A 22516-nucleotide genomic window follows, 5' to 3' on the forward strand; every position below is an offset into this window, starting at 1 on the left:
GGAGGGGGAGACCTCTGCTGGGGGAGGATAATTATCTAAGATACTGTTTGAAGAGGTAGGGACATATGGACAGATAGGGTATTTACATGCTGTCTACTAATGTTGATTTTTGGGTCAAGTTACAACAAGACATAAAGACATAGTAAATACTGTTCACCCATCCCATGTGAATCATCTTCAGAAAAACGTGATTATGGTATAATGATGAGATGTGTTATACTATGTTTAGTTTGAGTGTGATATCCTTGGCACGTTGATAGAGTACCTTGTATGTTACTGGCAAGACAAGTACAGTAGTAGGTTGTGAACTAAACTCCTAAGTAGTTACGGTTACTATGTTGTCCTGCTCCTGCGTACAGCAGCACTGGAGTGGATTATCTTGCAATAAAGGCAGCGCGAATAGAGAGCAATAGTAATGGAGTATTTTTGTAGGCACTAACTCTGCCATGGTTGGTTGGGCAAAGCCTATGGGAAATTGAATGGCGTTTTTGTAGGGGTTTTCGATAAACGCCAGAAACAAGGTCTGTGGTAAACACAGTCTGAGGAGAGTTTTGTTCTGTGAGATACAGTTAGAGGACCATTTTCTTTTCATGAGCCTGGTTTTATTTCTATTACAGCATATCGGATGACTCTCATTCATATTCCATTCACCCAGTTCAATGTAACAGCGATAGGTTTAGGGTACTACATGATACTCGAATTTTCCCTATATCCACCATGAGGTTGCTGCAACCTAGCCTATGCATGAAAGTTTACAATGTTGGTGTGCACACAGGCCGAGAGACAAATGTAAGGCACTCTTGCCTGCATCTAGCTGATATAGGGTGTAATCATTAGTCCAACAGTTGCAAACAGGTATGTTTATCTCCGTTTTGTTCCATTTGCTTCCGTTTAAGAAACGTTTTTCAACAGAATCGGCAAAATGAATACACCTGATCACGGGTAAACAGAGTTCACTCTCATAACAGCAACGTTGTAATCATTTCAATTCAATTTGCTTTATTGGCATGACGTAACAATGTAAATATTGCCAAAGCTTACTTTGGAGATTTGCCATGTTAACATTATAAAAATTATAAAAATCAATGTTGTCAACGGGACAACAGTAACAACAATAATCAAGGGTCAAAATAACCAAACGCTGAACAATAACAATAATAATAGAGGACATGTGCAGGCTGGTTTGTGTCCCTCATCTTATGCTGCTTGTGGACTTCAATGCACAACAAATCAGCTGCATGTGACCAGGCGAGAAAACCTTTCCAAGCCAAACCTCTACAAACAGTTTACATCGTTGTCACCATATTAGCTCAAGTAACCTCATAGTCAGTATAGTTAATCTTTGAGTCAACTACTCACCACATTTTATACACCGCAGTGTTAGCTAGCTGTAGTTTATGCTTTCTGTACTAAATTAATTATCTGATCCCTTGATTGGGTGGGCAACATGTCAGTTCATGCTGAAAGAGCTCTGACAGGCTGGAGGACGTTCTCCGGAAGTTGTCATAATTACTATGTAAGTCTATGGAAGGGGGTGAGAATCATGAGCCTCCTAGGTTTTGTAAGGACGCCAATGTACCCAGAGGAGGATGGAAGCTAGCTGTCCTCTGGCTACACCATGGTGCTACCCTACAGAGTGCTGTTGAGGCTACTGTAGACCTTCTTTGCAAAATAGTGTGTTTCAATCAGTTATTTGGTGACGTGAATATATTTAGTATAGTTTTATCGAAAAAGGATCACTTTTAAAATCTTTGACAATTTCAATTTTTATGAAATTCACTGAGGAGCATGGTCCTCCCCTTCCTCCTCTGAGGAGCCTTCACTGATGAGATAATCTTCATCAGCAAACGACACTAGAATTTATGTAATAATAAAAAGACACAGAAAGCACAAAGACTTCATAATTCATAAAGATCATGTTAACTGACTGATATGATCTCATATAAGAAAACATATAAAATCTCCTAAACCTGTGTTAACCTCAGACCTTATTTTCAGCATTTATCCCAAAACCCTTTTCCTTCCCCATTCATTTTTGACATAGGAATGGCTGAACGAACCAGAGGTAACTTATTTCTGGGTTTTAGGAATGTTTTATATATATATATATATATATATATATATATATATATATATATATATATATATATATATATATATATATTTATGGGGATACAACCATCCCAGCTCTGCAGATTTTGCTGCAAAGAGACATAATCATTAGATCATTTGTTTTTGTACTGTCCATATGTAGCTTGTTTTTGGTTGCAAGATCGGGAATGGCTGAAGAATTGCAACATTTATTTGGAGCTAACTCTGCAAATAGCACTGCTGGGTGATTTAAAAAGTCATAGTCAATCGATCAACAATATAAGACAACTCTTAGCAAAAATGTTTATATTTTATTTACAATATGTAGAATCTATGAGAATAGAAAGGTTCAGCACTTTTGTGAAACATCACAGGACAGTTGAAAAATATATGGCAAATAGAAATATAAACTGGATGGTGTTCAGAGATAGATGGACGGGGTTGAGTCGAGCTGAAGGATGGGACTAAAAACAAACAAAAGATAACTATTTAAAATATTCTGTGTCCGTAAAATGCATATAGTATGTATAAGCTGGAAGTAGAAGCCTAAGAGTTGCTCACTATTAGTTTACTCCAATTAGGGGCGGGATGGTAGGGTTAGGGGAAAATATATATAAAATATTTACAAAAAATATATATGGGGGATTGGAAATGATGCAGACCATTACATTGATTGAAGCCGCAATCTATCTGCAATATTAAAGCGGATCTACCCTCCCAACAACAACAAAAATATATAAAAATTAAAATAAAGAACATAATGCACGGATTAAACCTGAAATACAGTGCACAAAAATCATATAATAGGAATACATTTGAGCAGACGAACAACAGATGTATGTATACAACCAAGTTTGTTTCATGACTGACCTTAAGCATTTGACACTTAAACGTACAGTGGCCACTGGATAATGTAGTTTTCACTGCAATAGTCCACTGGAGTCCAACCAAATCAAATGTTATTTGTCACATGCCCCGAAGACAACAGATCTTACAGTAAAATGTTTACTTTCAAGCCCTACATTACCCAGGGGTCAAAATAAGTATATAATTTTGAGATTACTGTACAAGTAATTATACGTATATCAACTAACTGCATGATGCAATTTAAAAAAAAATAATCCCTGATAATAAAATCGTAACAAATGATCTCCGATAATTTAATACTGAACCAGATCAACGTAACAGTCAAGGCTAGACAGTAATTCCACCGCCGCACCGGTGGGTGGCGGCAGCGTACCCGAATACACGTAAATAATCGTATTGAAACCCGCGAGGAAAATATTCCATTGCTGCTAGCACGTAGCTAGCTAGCTATTTGTTTTGATTTCTCGGGCTTGTGTATTTTCAAATAATAACTCAGTCATTACTGTCCCGTTTGTACAAATAACTAGCAACTTAACCGAAGGAGAGCAGCTGCATCCGCACCGTGAATCATTGATTTGTGAGCAACTAATTTATCTAAAGGCTAATGTTAGCTACAGTAGATAGCTAATCATTCCATCTAGCTAGTCAGTTGTTATTTGTCACATAAAACGTGCTTGCAACTGCGTTAGCTAGCAAAGTAGATGATTTTCAATTTACCAGGCTATCAAATCGTGTGAAAACTCTCGAGTAGGTTGCTCGTGCGTCGAGAAGCTATCGCGTTTGATAACACGACTTTTCCGCATATAGCTAGATCAAGGCCAACGACCTTGCTGTGATGTAAACTTGCAGAACACCTTTGCTTGTTTTGATTTACATATAGTCGTTTTAATGGGGAAAAGGAAAGACATGATCCACCCAAGGTTTCTTTTAGGTGAGTTTTTTTTACAATTTTACTGTTATGTTATGTTTACTGTTACTGTTATGCTCCCACGACGCAAGCATGGCTGTTTTTATTTTAGTCCCCACCCCCTCTCTCTGTTACTGATCTAACCTGTAATCATCTGGATACAAATGCCTGGTTGGTTGTTTGTGAATTGAAGATTTGACACCATCATATTCACTTGCCATAAGAAGCGATTAGGAACAGTCCAGATGCCACTTGTCATTATTTTGAGTCATACATGGCATTATTATAATAATATATGCCACTAACAGTCATGCGGTAGAGCTGACCCTGCTTAGTCGACTGGTCAATACGCTGAGACTTCCTTAGTCAAGCATTCTCAAAAAAACTCCATGGTGCACAAGACACATAATATGCACGCAGCTCTCGCTCCCATGCCCTCCCTTTTCTTGATCTTCTTCTTCTTCTATTACAATTATTGTTATGATCATCATTATAATAGGTAATGTCATTATCATTAGTTGGTTTCTTGTATAACCACCATCGAGCCTTTAGGCCTTAGAGCCCGTCCTCTTTAGTCTTAGTACTGTAACTTACTTAGGTTTATTTCAATAAATAGGCTACTGTATCAATCAATGAATCGTTCGCTCATGTCATCATACAAGTCATTCACGCTTTGAAATGCAATTAAGCATTTTAGTTTTAAAATGAAATAAAAAAAGAAGCGAAACAATAAATAAACCGCAATTCACGAATGCATGCAACTGTTTATAGTCTGCTGTAATCAATGCTTCATAGACATTGACTGGTACATTTATACTTTATTTAGTGTAATTTACACTGTTCCAAATGGTAAGAAAAAATAATAATATTGTGATCTAAAAGCACCTGTTTGGTACCCGTGGTGTGTTACGGTGTTTGGAGTTGGTTATAACCAATTGATTCATGTGATTATGAGAGGTCAGGCCCTATTGGTCAAGTTCATGCAATGCATACATGTTTTACATAAAGAGAGTAGGGGTTGAGGGAATAGGGAATGATGTTCCTAAACAAATGAGGTATTTTTGGCCATTGGACTCCCCCTTGAGTCATTTGTGTGTCTTAGTTATTTCATCACACACTGCGCTTAAAGCATCAGAGAAGCTCAGTGCATATAGTTGATTTATTCAAACACATAGGGTGTGTCTATATATGAAAAAAATACATGTTTTAAAATTTTGAGCAGACTGGTCGAAAGAACAGAGCACTCTTTTTAAAAAATGTTTTTATTGTTGTGGACAACCATGCATACATTTTTTTTGATGGGTGGTCCCAGCAGAAATCAAACCCACGATCCTTGGTGTTGCAAGCGCCATGCTCTACCAACCGAGCCCATAACACCAGTGGAGGCTGCTGAGGGCTCATAATAATGGCTGGAATGGAGTGAAACCATGTGTTTGATGTATTTGATACCATTCCACCTTTTCTGCTCGAGCCATTACCTCGAGCCTGTTCTCCCCGATTAAGATGCCACCAACCTATGAACAGCACTTCTAAATAGGCCTGATTGTCTTTCTATCTATTTTGTCTACATCTTTATTGGTTATCTGTGACTACAGGTGATGGAGACCACCTGGGGTTACACAGCCTCCATAGGAGGAAACACAAGAAGCATAAGAAGCACAAGAAGAAGCATCACCGTGACGACGGACACAGCTCCTACTCCGAGGCCCTGGAGTCATCTTCTGGCATCCTGATCAAGCCCCCCACGCAGCTCCGACTCAAGCCCCCCACGCAGCTCCGACTCAAGCCCCCCACGCAGCTCCGACTCAAGCCCCCCACACAGCTTCGACTCAAGATCAAACTGGGAGGCCAAACGCTGGGGACCAAAAGGTGAGACCTCGCTGGCTTCTATTTTAAGAGTGACACAGAGACTACTGAGCTTAACAAGGGTGAGATTCTCAGAAAACATAAATATCATGGTTTGCCCAATGCCTACCAATGGTTTTAACATGGTCTTAGTGCTAAAGATATTCTTTATATTTTGGAGAAACTCACCCTGGCCCTGATCAGTTCCTATTGACTTCTGATGCAAAATATAGGTCCATCGTTCACGTGACCTGAAATTCTAACCCCGTTCTCGTTATCTCTCCTTTTTCTTAATGAACCAGTGTGCCAACATTCAGTGTGGTCCCTGGTGTAGCCCGCTCCCCGTCTCCTCTGATGATCGTGGACGATGATGACGACTCGGATGATGATGACGATGAGGAGCCTTCTGAGGGCGTCCCACTCGAGCAGTACCGGGCCTGGCTTGGTGAGTGCCAAGGTCTGTCTCTTACTCTCATCATGTCCAATCAATATAAAAGTCATTTCCTGTTTAAACTGATTGATTTACTACACACAGTGCCTTTAGAAAGTGTTCATACCACTTGACTTATTCCACATTTTGTTGTGTTACAGCCGGAATTCAAAATGTATTAAATAAAAAAAAATCTCACCCATCTACCCAATAATGACAAAGTGAAAACATGTTTTAAGAAACATAAGTATTCATACCCCTGAGTCAATAAATGTTAGAAACACATTTGGCAGTGATTATTGTGAGTCTTTCTGGGTACGTGTCTAAGAGCTTTCTACACCTGTATTATTTTCTGAATTCTTCAAGCTCAAATTGGTTGTTGATCATTGCTAGACAACCACCGAATCGTGCCATAGATTTTCAAGCAGATTTAAGTCTAAACTGTAACTCGACCACTCAGGAACATTTACTGTCTACTTGGTAAGCAACTCCAGTGTAGATTTGTGTTTTAGGTTATTGTCCTTCTGAAAGGTGAATTCATCTCCCAGTATCTGTTGGAAAGCTTACTGAACCAGGTTTTCCTCTAGGATTTTGTCTGTGCTTAGCTCCATTCCATTTATTTTTTCTATCCTGAAAAACTCCCCAGTCCTTAGAGATTACAAGCATATCCATAACATGATGCAACCACCACTATGCTAGAAAATATGGAGAGTGGTACTCAGTAATTTGTTGTATTGGATTTGCCCAAAAACATAATATTGCATTCAGGACAAAAAGTTAATTGCTTTGCCACATTTTTTCAGTGTTACTTTTTTTGCAAACAAGATGCATGTTTTGGAATATTCTTTATTCTGTACAGGCTTCCTTCTTTTCATTCTGTCAATTAGGTTAGTATTGTGGAGTAATTACAACATTGTTGATCCAGCCTCAGTTTTCTCCTATCACAGCCATTAAACTCTGTAACTGTTTTAAATTAACCATTGGCCTCAAGGTGAAATCCCTGAGCGGTTTCCTTCCTTTCTGGCAACTCAGTTAGGAAGGACACCTGTATATTTGTATTGACTGGGTGTATTGATACACCATCCAAAGTATAATGAATAACTTCGCCATGCTCAAAGGGATATTCAATGTCTGCTTAGATTTTTTTTAAATTTACCGATCTACCAATGGGTGCCCTTCTTGGCGAGGCATTGTAAAACCTCCCTGGTCTTTGTGGTTGAATCTGTTTGAAATTCACTGCGGGACTGAGGGACCTTATAGATAATTCTATGTGTGGGGTACAGAGATGAGGTAGTCATTCAAAAATCATGTTAAACACTTATTGCACACATAGTCCAATAAGTCCATGCAACTTATTGTGATACTTAAGCACATTTTTACTTCTGAACTGATTTAGGCTTGCTTTAACAAAGGAGTTGAATACTTATTGACTGAAGATATTTCAGCTTTATTTTTAATTAATTTGGATCGCAGCCATGTCATTCTAATATCTTGACCATGCACTTGTCTGTTTCTTGTCTCTAGATGAGGACAGTAACCTGGACCCGTCTCCTCTGCCAGACATGGACTCTGACTCCCTGGGGGGACTGGGGGGGCCGGTGGACGAGGAGGAGAAGTGGCTGGACGCCCTGGAGAAAGGAGAGCTGGACGACAACGGAGAGCTGAAGAAGGAGGTCGATGAGTCACTGCTCACAGCCAGACAGGTAACAGGGTCCGGACAGGCCTAGTCTAGTCTGACATGTAGAGTTCTGAGTTTTTCCTCGACCATGTGATTTAAGGTTACGATATGACCTGAGAAATTGCTAGTGGTTATAAACTTAGGTGGTTACAGAAATTTAGATTTAGGTCTACATCCTACTGTACCTGACTGTGTTTGTGTGTGTGTGCTTCTGTCTTACAGAAAGCCCTCCTGCATAAGCAACAGAACCAGCCTCTCCTGGAGCTGCCCATGGGCTACAAGGAGAAGGAGATGACCGCTGAGATGATGCAGAAGAGGGAGGAGCGTGCCCGCAAGAGGCGTCTGCAGGCTGCCAAGAAGGCAGAGGAGAACAAGAACCAGACCATTGAGAGGCTCACCAAGACCTCGAAGGCCAAGATCAAGAGCATGAGGGAACGCAAGTCCAAGCAGGCCCAGTGTCCCATGGTCCGCTACTGCGACTCGGCCCAGGGAATGGGGATTTCCTTTCCCAAGGGGGTGCTAGCCCCCACCCCTGCTCCCCCGTGCCCCCCTCCACCGGCACCGGTAGGGTGCGGAGTAAACGGGTGCAGTAATCTGAAGAGGTACTCGTGCTCCAAGACGGGGATCCCGCTCTGTAGTCTGGAGTGCTACAAGAAGAATCTGGTCCTTGTTGTGGAGAGCGTCACTTGAACTTGACCTCTTTGGAAGGTTTTGGCTTGCTGGCCGTACAGACTCTAGGGCTAAATCAAAGGACAAGGTGGATATTTTTTATTTAGCAGATTATAAAAATGCTTTCTTTTTTTTCTTGATATGTCCAGTAATTTGTCATTTCCTCTGCATTTCTGGTGGCAAACTAATGACATAATTATGTGTACTTACAAAAGAGATGAATGTTGTTCGCATCAGTCAGTCAGTCAAATTTAGCCCTGATAACACGCATCATAATAATGGAGGCTACAGCCACATTAGCCAGTTTGTATTTCATTTCTAGATCCTGTTTGTGGAAGTCCACGTGATGTAGATTGTATAAGAATTTAACAAGGTAACCTTGTTTTGTGAAATGAATCAGCTGAAGTAAATCAGCTTTTTCCTAAAATTACAGTGCTCTGTTGCCTGTTGATCATGAAGGACTTTCATTTGTGTAAATATATCGTTAATGGTTTTGTATTCATTTAGGAAGCTGCAAAGCACTGTATAGCAAGCATCATGTTAACATGTTACACACCGTTTGATAAATTGAGAAAATGACCCCAGGAAACCAAAACAGGTTTTTATTTTAATCAACAGACTCAAAGGTGCATTTGTATCACAAATTATTTGACTTCTATGCAAAATACTGTACAGCTTAAATACAATACCCCCCCCCCACAATCAACAACATATAGGAATTTAACTCCACTTAAGGCGGTTGCCATGCCAATGTGGAGAGGCTAGCAAGCAAGAACAGTCACATTATTTGGTCAGGCACACTTAAAAGGTGCTACACATAGGATTTTTGCAGCTGGTGGACCAAAACCCAAAGTAAAGGCTCAAGTGCAATTCTCCGCCATGTTACGGGGAAATGGGATGAGGGGGAGTTTTGTTTTGAATGCAGCCTTATGCTAGGTGAATTGCAAGATATTTCACAGCAATTTAGATTGTACAATGATTCCCTACACTATCCAGTGCTTGTTTTCACACAAACTGAAATTGAGTGAACAGTGTAGAATTTTTGCAACCAGGAAATGACAGAGGGATTTCCACTAGATAACACAGCCAGAACAGCTTTCTCACTTTGACAACAGATGCTGCTCTGGCGGGTCAAAATGCAAAAATAAAAATCCAATGTGTAGCACCTTTAAATGAACAACAATGTCAGAACCACTGAACTAGAATGAGATTCTATTTCTACGGTCAGAACAGCAGCAAAATGCTTTCCCTGCAGCCTGTTTTCTGAGGTATTATTGAGTTTAGTGGCTTGTCCTACATGGCACACTATTCCCTACATAGTGCACTACATTTGACCAGATTCAAAAGCTGTGCACTCAATACGGAGTAGGGTGCCATTTCGGACACAAAATTGTTGCATCCAGTAAACCCAGGGCTTCGTTCAGTAGGCAAGTGTAGTGAGACGTTACAGATAGAAATGCAATGAATAGAGCTGACGTGATTCCTTACAATAATATTCTACATATCAGGCGTGTTTTTTCTATTTAATATATTTCTATCTGAATGTTCCACAGCGTTGTCCCCTGCTGTTCCACTGGAGCTGGTCCAAGTCTAACAGAGAACAACCTTGGTCTTTCCTTTCCTATCTGCTGTCAGGTGATCAATGTCTGTCTGGAACAAGACAAGTCTTAGTTCCCGCAATATCTCAGACAGACAGTAAGCAGGCGTTGAGGTCGACTATGAAACGTTGAAGACCAGGGTCGTGTTCATTAGGGTGTACTGTTGTAAAATATTTTGTGACGGGAAACAAACAAGCGGTTCTTATTGGAGTTCAGGTAGCCCCTCCCTGTTTCTATCAGTTTTCTCCCATTTGATGCCTAATGAAAAGAACCCAGGGTTGTGCACCGCTGTCTGTAGGTAGTAGTGTTATCAGAGTTCATTAAGAGACTGTTGGCAGACGGCTCGTCACAAGGCCAGGCCGAAAGATAGGCGGAAGGCCATCTCCACGGGAACCTCTGCCACGGAGTCATGAAAACACACATAGAATTCCTGAGGGACGGGTTCTAGAAGCATCCGGCTGGAACACAGAGAAACAACAGAGCTTCAAAGTGAGAAAGAGGAGGAAAATGGCAGAGTGGGTTTCTGGGGCATCCTAATATTATCTACATTATCCTGAAGTGTGCACTTGTTCACTTCCCTTCATGGATTTTAAAGGAATTGACTGGTATATGGAAACACTCTCTAGCCCATGCCTCCACCAATCCAATGCTTTTCATTTTGTGGGGAATAGTGAACGAGTGCACACTTCAGGAGAAAGGAGATTTTATTGGGCCGCACCCAAGGCAGAGGAGCATAGGTAGGCAGGACATATAATTGCGAAGTGATTAAAAAAATTGAACAAAAAGGTCAAGAGAGTAGGCAATACAGGACCACCTTGATAAATGAAGATCTCTGCCCAGTATGCGTCTAACTGTCACTGAAACCTAAAACCCAGCTGTTACATGGTGATCTGCTACTCCAAGCCTCTCACTCAAAGTTAACTCCAGTGTTTTACTTCCTTTCTTTACTCTACCACCCAGACAGTTTTACTTCCCTTCTTTACCACTCAGACAGACCTCTCTCCCTGAGGGCCACCTGTAGTCTCTCTCACACACACACACACACGAGGGCGTCCAAAATCAACAGCCCGAGACAGAACCAAAGTGCCATCAGTCATTTCTACAAGGACAGACCACCATCCCTACACTACAAACCCTACATTCATTACAGACATCACTCATAATGCTGCCAACGCACACAAAGCCATTATTCATAACACTGACCCTGTATAGCAACAGAGGCTAAATAAATATCATAATAGGAGAATCAATCATATACAGTGGAGTTGGGTGGGCTGCCACACTATGTAAGCACAGACACAGTTGGCCTAGTCTTAATTGGCACCCTATTCCCCATATAGTACACTGAGCCGCTCTGGTCAAATCTAGTCTACAGCATATAGAGAATAGGGTACGTGAGAAGACAAAGTGTTTCCTCATATAGTATATTGGCTAGGTCTCTAAATTGTGCACTACATAGGGAACAGGGTACCATTTAGTATTTTGCACTGTCATATACCCTATCACCCAGTAGGTCATGGTGGGAGCAGGCTTCCTCTGGTCGGTCCAGTTCTCAGGTTTACACTGGAACAGAACCCCGTGTTCCTTCACTGGGCCCAGCCCATGGGTCCTCTGGGGTCTGTCTGTACCCCGCCTACCCTGCTAACAGAGATAAAAACACATTCATATAGACAGAGAAGTCTATGATTTTATACATAAACACTACCTTCGTTATTACAACTCTAGTCTCACATTGCCATACATCCCAAAAATCATCGTTGTCATACCTCCCTTGGAGGTATGGAGAATTTTGTATTGCAAAAACGGTTTGAATTGTTTGCTGGCTCCCAACTGCAAGATTTTTTTTTTTTTGTACAATATATTTATTGGCATTTTTTTAAAACAATTTAACAATCATCAAAATATGACACAGATAATGCCCCGTTATTCCTCAACTGCAAGATTTGGATAGGATGTTAGATTTCAAGAACCCTCCCCCACACACCCATAGAAGGGGTGCTGTGTGTTCTGTGCATCACTGTTTTCCGTCTGGGTAGTTGTTCCCTATGCTAGTTTCAAGTGCTATTTTTTAAGTTATCAAGTGTGGCCGACAGTCTGCGATTTATACAGTGCCTTGCGAAAGTATTTGGCCCCCTTGAACTTTGAAGCCTGAAATGTGGCAAAAGGTCGCAAACAAAGATATAAAACTGTATTTTTTTGTGAAGAATCAACAACAAGTGGGACACAATCATGAAGTGGAACGACATTTATTGGATATTTCAAACTTTTTTAACAAATCAAAAACTGAAAAATTGGGCGTGCAAAATTATTCAGCCCCCTTAAGTTAATACTTTGTAGCGCCACCTTTTGCTGCGATTACAGATGTAAGTCGCTTGGGGTATGTCTCTATCAGTTTTGCACATCGAGAGACTGACATTTTTTCCCATTCCTCCTTGCAAAACAGCTTGAGCTCAGTGAGGTTGGATGGAGAGCATTTGTGAACAGCAGTTTTCAGTTCTTTCCACAGATTCTCGATTGGATTCAGGTCTGGACTTTGACTTGGCCATTCTAACACCTGGATATGTTTATTTTTGAACCATTCCATTGTAGATTTTGCTTTATGTTCTGGATCATTGTCTTGTTGGAAGACAAATCTCCGTCCCAGTCTCAGGTCTTTTGCAGACTCCATCAGGTTTTCTTCCAGAATGGTCCTGTATTTGGCTCCATCCATCTTCCCATCAATTTTAACCATCTTCCCTGTCCCTGCTGAAGAAAAGCAGGCCCAAACCATGATGCTGCCACCACCATGTTTGACAGTGGGGATGGTGTGTTCAGCTGTGTTGCTTTTACGCCAAACATAACGTTTTGCATTGTTGCCAAAAAGTTCAATTTTGGTTTCATCTGACCAGAGCACCTTCTTCCACATGTTTGGTGTGTCTCCCAGGTGGCTTGTGGCAAACTTTAAACAACACTTTTTATGGATATCTTTAAGAAATGGCTTTCTTCTTGCCACTCTTCCATAAAGGCCAGATTTGTGCAATATACGACTGATTGTTGTCCTTTGGACAGAGTCTCCCACCTCAGCTGTAGATCTCTGCAGTTCATCCAGGGTGATCATGGGCCTCTTGGCTGCATCTCTGATCAGTCTTCTCCTTGTATGAGCTGAAAGTTTAGAGGGACGGCCAGGTCTTGGTAGATTTGCAGTGGTCTGATACTCCTTCCATTTCAATATTATCGATTGCACAGTGCTCCTTGGGATGTTTAAAGCTTGGGAAATCTTTTTGTATCCAAATCCGGCTTTAAACTTCTTCACAACAGTATCTCGGACCTGCCTGGTGTGTTCCTTGTTCTTCATGATGCTCTCTGCGCTTTTAACGGACCTCTGAGACTATCACAGTGCAGGTGCATTTATACAGAGACTTGATTACACACAGGTGGATTGTATTTATCATCATTAGTCATTTAGGTCAACATTGGATCATTCAGAGATCCTCACTGAACTTCTGGAGAGAGTTTGCTGCACTGAAAGTAAAGGGGCTGAATAATTTTGCACGCCCAATTTTTCAGTTTTTGATTTGTTAAAAAAGTTTGAAATATCCAATAAATGTCGTTCCACTTCATGATTGTGTCCCACTTGCTGTTGATTCTTCACAAAAAAATACAGTTTTATATCTTTATGTTTGAAGCCTGAAATGTGGCAAAAGGTTGCAAAGTTCAAGGGGGCCGAATACTTTCGCAAGGCACTGTATATATTGAAATTGAGAGTGGATTACGCTGGTAAAGTCAAACGTCCTAGCACCTTCTAAACCGGGATCGAACCAGGGTCTGTAGTGACGCCTCTAGCACTGAGATGCAGTGCCTTAGACCGCAGCATGCTACAACCGAAAATATTGTAAAGATTGTCCATTATTTTGTTTTTGTAAGAACCAATAAAACATGCAACGGGAGAACCTATTCAAGTAAGTAAATACATTTTTTAAATGTTAAAAACAATGTATTATTAGCTAGCTATAGTAGGCACCTTTGCAGGCTAACTCGACTGAGCTGTCATCTAGCTAACTTTGCACACTCTTTAGCTAAGTTAATCAAATGTCATCAGCTAGCTAAATTCCTATTAGATCTCTATCTTGATGTAATCAGCTGTCAGTTAAGGCTACTGGATAGGGCAGGTAATTTTGTGGGAGGACATTCTCCTGTTCCAGTCCCTAGAGAGGACAACTTTGAGGAGAGAGATAATAGCAACATAATATTCAGTGCTGTCTAATTGGAGTATTCTGAAGCCTGTTTCTTTGTAATGTTTTCTGTCCACAGATATGGGAAGCTGTGAAAGCCTGTTTGCAGATAAATATAGGTCCCAATAAATATCCCAAGAGACTAAGGGTATATCCTATATGTTAGCAAATGTTGTATACAAAATACAGTTAAAAATCACACACAATGTATAAACCTATTAGAATTGGAGCAGGGCAATCCTGCTAGATGTCTGCTGGGTGTGCAGGGTTCTGTTTCAGCCCAGCAATAACACACCTGATTCAACATATCAAATCTAATGAGTTGATAATCAAGTGTGCTATTACTGGGTTCGAATAGAAGTCTGCTCACCTAGTGGATCAGGGATCAGTGGAGCAAGGTTGGCCAACGCTAGTATAGGGGATGCGCATTACAGGTAGCATTGTATTATTTTTTTGTATATATATATACAAAAAAAATATATATATATATAAAAATATATATATATATATATATTTCTGGCTTACGGCACCTGGTATTCCCATGCGGTCTCCCATCCCAGTACTAACCAGGCCCTGAACAGGTGTGTTCTGCTACTTCTTATCACCCTGCTCGCTTAACCTGCAGCGATCTAATAGGAAGTTAGCTAGCTGATGACATTGAATTAACTTAGTTTAACAGTGTGAAAAGGTAACTAGATAGCAGCTCAGTTGAGTTAGCCTACAGCCGCAACAATGTGTCAGAGGAAACACTGTTCGACTGATGTCCGGATTCAGCTTGCAGGCGCCCTGCCCTGTCACAAGGAGTCGCTAGAGAACGATGTGCCAAGAAAATCTCCACCGGCGAAACCCTCCCCTGCCCCGGACTGCGCTTGGCCATCCTGTCAAACAGCCTGGGATCAAAACCCAGGCTGGCTGTAGTGGCGCCTCGGCACTGCGGTCATTCATTCATTTTAGCAATGTTACATGCAAAATGATTGCAGTTGTTCCCATAGATAGACAGCACATGGTATCACTGAGCCTGGATAAGCTAGCGACTGGGCTAATACAGCTAACCTTTTAGGTCAATAATATGCTGTTTTTATTTAAAAAAAATGTGTAGGCTTTATAATGTTGAGAGAAATGTAACTAGCTAGTTAGTTATACCTAGGTAGCTTACAAGATTAGCTGACTTTTATCAAAACAAACCGCATTGTGGCTAGCTATTTATTGTCCCTCATGCTTTCCCTCAGGTCAGCATTGTAGGCCATTTCTCCCCTCTTGCTGCAGCTTTAGCACATCTCGAAATAACAGAAAATGTTGTCCCTACGTCACTAATTTGATTGGTTTGACGTGTTGCAAGGCGTCACTGATTTACAACGAGTTCCGACCCCTCTCTAGATGATTTCTGCCATGGAACATCCCCAGGCTTCCCATTTTAGGGAAGCCTAGTTCGCGACGAGGCTATTACAACTCAGACACATTGTTACATATGAGAATGTGTTGTGTGTGTGTGTGTGTGTGTGTGAGAGAGAGAGAAAGAAAGAGTGTGTCTGGGTATGTGCGTGCATGTACACACCCGTGTGTGTGTGTGTGTTTCGTATCTCACCCTGGACGGTAGACTCTGCTGGAAGGTGGCCCGTATGGAGAGGCAGCAGTGGTGGAAGTTACGTATGAGCTGAGGGTGGATGGAGCCGCTGAGCTGGGCCAGCTCCCTGTGTGTAGGAGCTATGAAGATGCCCTGTAGTGTCTCCATCAGCACATAGTGGAACAGAGTGTTCTCTGCCCCAGATGTCAACCTGGGAACACAGCACAGAGAGAGAGTGGAATGGGATAGAATAGTAGAGAATGAATGGAATAGAAACGAATAGAATGGATGGAATAGAAAATAATGGAATGGAATAGAATGATAGAGAATGGAATAGAATGGGGCGTCAGACCATTATTACAACAAGGATAAACTAACTTCTAACATTGCTGGCCTGTTTCACTCACTTAATGGTGTGGTACATCTCCTCTGTCTCTCTCTCTGTCAGACTCTTCTTCAGGGTGCCCAGGTAGAATGGGTTAGGGTGCTTCATCTTGGGAATCTAGGGGAACAAATAGACAACAAAAGGTCCATTGGTAAATGACAAAAGCCATGGATTCCCACGCATACTGTGCTCACTAAAAACTATATTTTCTCCTAGTTGTGTATGCGTGTCTAACAAATGTAATGTATCAAAGTCAATACTGCTGATGGAACCTTAGCAATGGGGAAGGTTATGACGATACCTTGAAAATACTTCCACTGGCTCCACTCCCATCAGATCCACCCGAACCCAGCGAGTCTCTCCGCCCGTCCAGCTTCCGGGCTGAGTCCGGGGTGGAGTGTGGACTGAGCCCTGTCTGCCCTCCTACACCCCCCTCCGGCTGTCCCTCGCTCCCACTGTCCGACTGACTCCTCTGGGGGCTAGGTCTCCGGGCACCCCCTCCGAAGAGGCTCCTGCCCACTCCCTTCCCCCCTCCCTGGGTGGAGGACGGTGGCTTCACAGCCCCAGTCAGCTTACTGAGGACAGGGGACGATGCAGCCATGGTGTCCAACCTGAGGACCACAATGGAAGTAAGTATTCTGACCACTTTGTCTCATCCTGGAGGATTTTATACCAATGTCGGATCTTAATTTGATCACCCCTTTACAGTATAACTTCCCTGCAATGCAGGAAATGTAAAACTTGTAGTGTACAGTGCATTTGGAATGTATTCGGACCCGTTCACTTTGTTCACATTTTGTTACGTTACAATCTAAACACAATACTCGATAATAACAAATCAAAAACACGTTTTTTACATTTATTTAAAAAAAAAACTACTGAAATATCACATTTACAAAGGTATCCAGACCCCTTACTCAGTACTTTGTTGAAGCACCTATGGCAGCGATTACAGCTTCGAGTCTTCTTGGGTATGACGCTACAAGCTTGGCACACCTGTATTTGGGAAGTTTCTCCCATTCCTCTCTGCAGATCCTCTCAAGGTTGGATGGGAAGCGTTGCTGCCACTCCTGCGTTGTCTTGGCTGTGTGCTTAGGGCCGTTGTCCTGTTGGAAGGTGAACCGTCTCCCCAGTTTGAGGTCCTGAGTGCTCCGGAGCAGGGTTTCATCAAGGATCTCCCTGTAATTTCCTCGGTTAATCTTTCCCTCGATCCTGACCAGTCTGCCAGTCCCTGCCGCTGAAAAACATCCCCACAGCATGATGCTGCCACTACAATGCTTCACCATAGGGATAGTATTGGCCAGGTGATGAGCGGTGCCTGTTTTCCTCCAGACGGGACACTTGGAATTCTGGCCAAATAGTTCAATCTTGGTTTCATCAGACTAGAGAATCTTTTTTCTCATGGTCAGAGTCCTTTAGGTGCCTTCTGGCAAACTCCAAGCAGAGTGGCTACTGTCTGGCCACTACTATTAAGGCCTGATTAGTGGAGTACTGCAGAGATGGTTGTCATTCTAGAAGGTTCTCCCATCTCCTCAGAGGAACTCTGGAGCTCTGTTAGAGTGACCATCGGGTTCTTGGTCACCTCCCTGACCAAGGCCATTCTCCCCCGATAGCTCAGTTTCTTGGTGGTTCCAAACTTAATCCATTTAAGAATGATGGAGGCCACTGTGTTTTTTGGTACCCTTCCCCAGATCTGTGCCTCGACACAATCCTGTCTTGGAGCTCTACGTAAAATTCCTTCGACCTCATGGCTTGGTTTGGCTCTGACATGCACTGTCAACTGTGGGTTTACCACAGGTGGACTCCAATCAAGTTGTACAAACATCTCATGGATGATCAATGGAAACAGGATGCACCTGTGCTCAATTTTGAGTCTCATAGCAATGGGTCTGAATAGCTATGTAAATAAGGTATCTGTTTTTTATGTTTAATACATTTGCAAAATGTCTAAAAACAAGTTTTTGCTTTGTCATTATGGGGTATTGTTTGTAGATTGATGAGGGGGAAAAAGTATTTAATCAATTTTAGAATAAGGCTTTAATGTAACTAAGTGGAAAAAGTGAAGAGGTCTGAATACTTTCCGAAAGCACTGTATTCAAGGTTTAAAAAAGGCTTCTGAAGGTTGTAATTTCCACTTTGAAATGTCAGACTTGATTTTCCCTTACGAAAAAGGTATCAAACCCTACAAAAATGTACATTCATTAAAATTCACATTTCCTGTTGCTGCAAACTTATTTTCCAGGTGTAGCAAACTGGCTCAAATCAAGATCCTAAATGTGTATGTGTGATTTACAACTAAACTAAGGTTAATTTGTTGTAAAGTATTTAACTTAACAAACTAAACTTAACTATTAAACTAAAACTAACCTGTCCCGGGCAGAGGAGGGGAGGAACCAGTCAGCACAAGAGAGGCAGGGTGCGGGCGGGGCGGCCAGGCGTTCCTCCACCCCTACGTCCAGCCCCTCCAGCTGCAGGAGGGTGGCCTTGACCTGGTCCACGTACACACAGTCAGGTCCCGGGGCCCCCAGGGCAGGGGACGCACAGCCCCCTGCCTCCAGGAGGACGCACTGCATGAAATGCCTCTGGGGGAGAAGGAGAGAGAATGTGTGGGTTCACAGAAATGTCTGGGTGGAAAAGGGTCAACTCACTAGATGGAAAAGGTTGATAGGTGTCTAAGTTGATAATGGCAGCCATCTTGGTCAGGGATCAAGTCTAACTGGATTAAGATGCATTTCTTCTTTTTAGTAATGCAGAAGAAAATAATGTGTTTCTAGAATGAAAGCTTTCCAGACCAAGATGGCCATCCTTTAGTGTTCTATTTAATACTACGATCTTACCAGTCCCACTATGAGCAGGAAGTAGCGTCCCTGTGGCTGGCAGTAGCCGGGCCTGGTACAGTGGTTGTTATTGGTCTGTGTCTGGGTGTTCTGGGTGCGATGTTGTGGGAACACCTCTCTCCAGATGACCAGCTGGCCCACGCGCTGCTCTGCTGCCAGGGGGAGGAGACAGTAGTGCTGGCAGTACAGACAAACATCCAGCAGGTCCTCCTTGGGGAGGTGGTTGGCTATCAGGTAGCCCTGTAGAGAGACAGAGAACACAGACCCACAGGAACAAACACACACACGTAGACAAACAGAGAACACACACACAGGAACAAAAGAACGCACACACGCGCACACACACAGGGAATGAAGAAGTACAGCGTGTTATCCTGGGTGATGTTATGTGATTATATAGATAGCATTTAACTGGCTCTTTCTTCCTATCCATCCAAGGGTGTCTGTGAGGTGTTGGGCTTCACCGTGGGCCCAGGTGTCAAGTGTGTGTGGAAAGGACAGCGATCCAGCAGACAGGTGTCAGGTGTGTGTGTGTGTGTGACACCCACCTTGTAGAACAGACAGGAGCCCAGCGTCACGTAGAGACGCCTCATGCCATAGAAGTCTTCTGACTGAGAGAGAGAGAGAGGACTATCTTCATTATCAGTTTCAGAAGGTCAGACATGAATGATTAAGTGATTAAGTAGCCTGCTGCTCTCTCTCTCTCTCTCACTGGCTCATTAAATATCCACAGGCAGGTCCAGAAATAGACTCACCTTCTCCTCTCACTACTAGGCCCAACAGAGGGAAGGAGACAGCTGGTGGCTCTGTTTAATGAAATGGCACCCTACTCCCTATAAAGTGCACTGATTTGACCAGAGTCCTATGTAACGATTTGACTTACCATTTCTCCAAAATCTGACGATTCAAAGTCTGAGAGAACAGTGTCAACCTCCATCTGTGAATAGACAGACGAGACGATCAATAGAATTCTGACATACAATTGTAATTTTACAGCACAGATGTAGTGACTTATTTCTGCATTAACAATGGCTGCAGAGTCAACCATGCTCTGGAGCATCTCGCATTGGAAAAGAGTCTGAGCAGAAAACTGGTTGGCAGGATCCCTTGTAATTTTTACCGCCAGACAGCAGAGGGCAGCAAAGACGAGACATAAATCAATAAAGACATCCAAGATCATGGATGGGCAAATCCAGTCCTCAGGGCCTGATTGGTGTCACACTTTTGCCCCAGTCCCAGCTAACACACCTGACTCCAATAATCAACTAATCATGATCTTCAGATTAGAATGCAATTAGTTAAATCAGCTGTGTTTTGCTAGGGATGGGGGGAAATAGTGACACCACTCCAGCCCCAGAGGACTGTAGTTGCCCATCCCTGATCAAGATTGCAAAAAAGCCCAGTCATATTATAGCAAGAGCAAATTCCTAAACTTATCACTGACATGCGAGTCTAAAACACTTTTCATAGGACAAGAAAAGTAGTTAAAGCATGAGAAAGCACAAACACCAAATGGTGAAGACACAAATGAACAGGAAGTGCTTCATCACATCCATGGCCCGAAGCTGTGGCCCATGCAGACCTTTATCTCAGGAGGCAGGGTGAGCCATCGGACCGCCGGCAGTCCGTCCAGGAAGAGAGTCTCCGAGACATCAGGGGGCGTGGCCACGGAGCTGCCACTCAACCTGGAGGGGTGGATCAGCTGCTGGAAGAACAGGCAGAAGAAATGGTCCAGTCTGGGAGCGTGGTCCACCTGGCAAAATGCACTGAGGAGGAGAGGATGAAAAGATGGAGGGAGAGATGGAGGATGGGAAGAGGTGGAGGGAAAGAAGCCTATTTAGGTTTGATGTAATATAACAGCATCAAATGGGAAGCCAGAAAGACTGGAACTGCTTGAACCGGGAAATCAAACTAGCGTCCGAAATGGCACCCTATACCCTACATAGTGCACTACTTTTGGTCAAATTTAGGATGCATCCCTAATCAATGACTAGGACTGGAGACCGTCAACAGACCTGCCCAGAGAGCCATACATCACGTTGAGAGTCCTGACCACACCTCCCACTACCGTCTGCAGAGAGAGCAGAGGAACCCTGAAGAAAACAAGAGAACATAACACACAGTCAACGAGGAGGAGGAGATCAAACATATTATTAGGGCACATGGTCAAGAAAAGCTATAACATTTAGCTGACATGTGATTGAGTGAGACGGTGTATTGAATATGGAAGTATGTATTTGATGCTATGATTGACTTCGGATGACTTTGATGTGTTGATACCACAGGAGGTTGGTGGCACCTTAATTGGGGAGGACGGGCTCTTGGTAATGGCTGGAGCCGAATAAGTGGAATGGTTTCAAATACATCAAACACATGGTTTCCATGTGTTTGATGCCATTCCATTTACTCCATTCCAGACATTATTATGAGCCATCCTCCCCTCTGCAGCCTCCACTGGTCGGTACCTCTCAGCAGGCAGGCCGATCACCAGCAGGTTGTTGCTCTCCTTCCAGTAGCCCACATGGACCAGCTGTTTACGGAGCAGCAGAGACGAGCTGATGAGGGGGATGGAGGGGAGGAGGAGAAAGAAAAAGAGAAGACGGGTAGAGTGCAGACAAAAAAAGAGGGGGAATAAGACAGAAGAGGAGAGGAGGGGGAGGAGAAGGCAGAAGGTTAGAGGACAGAAAAGAAAGAGGAGGAGAGGAAAGCGAGAGGAAGAACCGGAGCAGGAGAAAAGATAGAGAAGAAATATAACCATGGCAGGAATTTCCATTTTTAGTAGTTCGTATATTTAATTGGGGCTTTGTATATTCACTACCTCCGTGGCAGTCTTACCTGACTAACCTAACCCTCTATTTGCTGTTCCCAATAAACTTCTTCAGTATTTCTGGAGGCCACGGCAAACAGGAAGTGGACATTTTCTTATTTCCTTGGAATTCTTACTGAGCTCCCACAATATGTATATGATTGTACAGACTTTGTTTACCTGACTATCTGTCCCCCGGTGACATTCTCCAGCATGTCACACAAAGTGAGGAAGATCCCTCGGACTCCCTTCAGCTGGCTGGACGCCTCAGAAACAGGGTACTGGTACAGGATCTCTTGCTGAGAAAGTACACAGACAGACAGTCTGTTAGAGAAGACAGAGCACGGGGCAGGCTCCCCTGTATTGTCTGAGCCGACTACTTCAGGAGAGGGCCGGGGGGAGTTTGAATGAGGAGTAGGGCCTCATAGCCCTGGAAACAAGGACAAAAGCAGAGAGAATCCTTAAAAATGCCAGACATTCACCTCTGGGTCAACAACACCAACACTTGTACCACAGACAAAGTTAACTGGCTAACTCCTCCATCCTGCTTTGTAGTATACACCTCAGGCACTGAAACTATGATTGGTTTCCTAGTAATAAACATTTCTATCCAGCACAGTCTTCAAGA

General features: G+C 42.8%; 2 protein-coding genes across 6 annotated transcripts in view; one reads left to right on the forward strand and one right to left on the reverse strand.

Annotated features, from left to right (window-relative positions):
• The first annotated feature begins 3337 nt into the window (after positions 1 to 3337).
• Positions 3338 to 9076, forward strand: ino80b (INO80 complex subunit B). Of its 2 annotated transcripts, none has more exons than XM_021614890.2 (5): positions 3338 to 3889; positions 5461 to 5734; positions 6013 to 6167; positions 7665 to 7843; positions 8041 to 9076. In XM_021614890.2, the coding sequence occupies exons 1-5, from the start codon at positions 3847 to 3849 to the stop codon at positions 8506 to 8508; spliced, it is 1119 nt and encodes a 372-aa protein (XP_021470565.1). In that variant the 5' UTR covers positions 3338 to 3846; the 3' UTR covers positions 8509 to 9076. The 2 variants fall into 2 exon arrangements, with proteins under 2 accessions (XP_021470565.1, XP_021470566.1); XM_021614891.2 differs by having other exon boundaries at positions 3339 to 3889; positions 6013 to 6155; positions 8041 to 9071.
• Positions 9075 to 22516, reverse strand: part of intu (inturned planar cell polarity protein) — a 43032-nt gene continuing 29590 nt past the window's right edge. For 2 of the 4 annotated variants that reach the window (XM_021614888.2, XM_021614885.2), the window contains exons 5-17: positions 22069 to 22187; positions 21548 to 21637; positions 21098 to 21175; positions 20665 to 20848; positions 19966 to 20019; positions 19631 to 19693; positions 19083 to 19322; positions 18613 to 18827; positions 16547 to 16856; positions 16268 to 16362; positions 15882 to 16071; positions 11584 to 11723; positions 9075 to 10543 (exon numbers count right to left, since the gene is read on the reverse strand). In XM_021614888.2, the coding sequence (XP_021470563.2) occupies positions 10432 to 10543; positions 11584 to 11723; positions 15882 to 16071; positions 16268 to 16362; positions 16547 to 16856; positions 18613 to 18827; positions 19083 to 19322; positions 19631 to 19693; positions 19966 to 20019; positions 20665 to 20848; positions 21098 to 21175; positions 21548 to 21637; positions 22069 to 22187 (1890 nt within the window). In that variant the 3' untranslated portion in view covers positions 9075 to 10431. Of the gene's footprint in view, positions 10544 to 11583; positions 11727 to 15881; positions 16072 to 16267; positions 16363 to 16546; positions 16857 to 18612; positions 18828 to 19082; positions 19323 to 19630; positions 19694 to 19965; positions 20020 to 20664; positions 20849 to 21097; positions 21176 to 21547; positions 21638 to 22068; positions 22188 to 22516 lie in introns of all 4 variants that reach the window. The other 2 variants (XM_021614887.2, XM_021614884.2) reach the window with 1 other exon arrangement.

Source organism: Oncorhynchus mykiss, chromosome 9 (assembly GCF_013265735.2).
Source record: "Oncorhynchus mykiss isolate Arlee chromosome 9, USDA_OmykA_1.1, whole genome shotgun sequence".
Classification (NCBI taxonomy): Eukaryota; Metazoa; Chordata; class Actinopteri; order Salmoniformes; family Salmonidae; genus Oncorhynchus; species Oncorhynchus mykiss.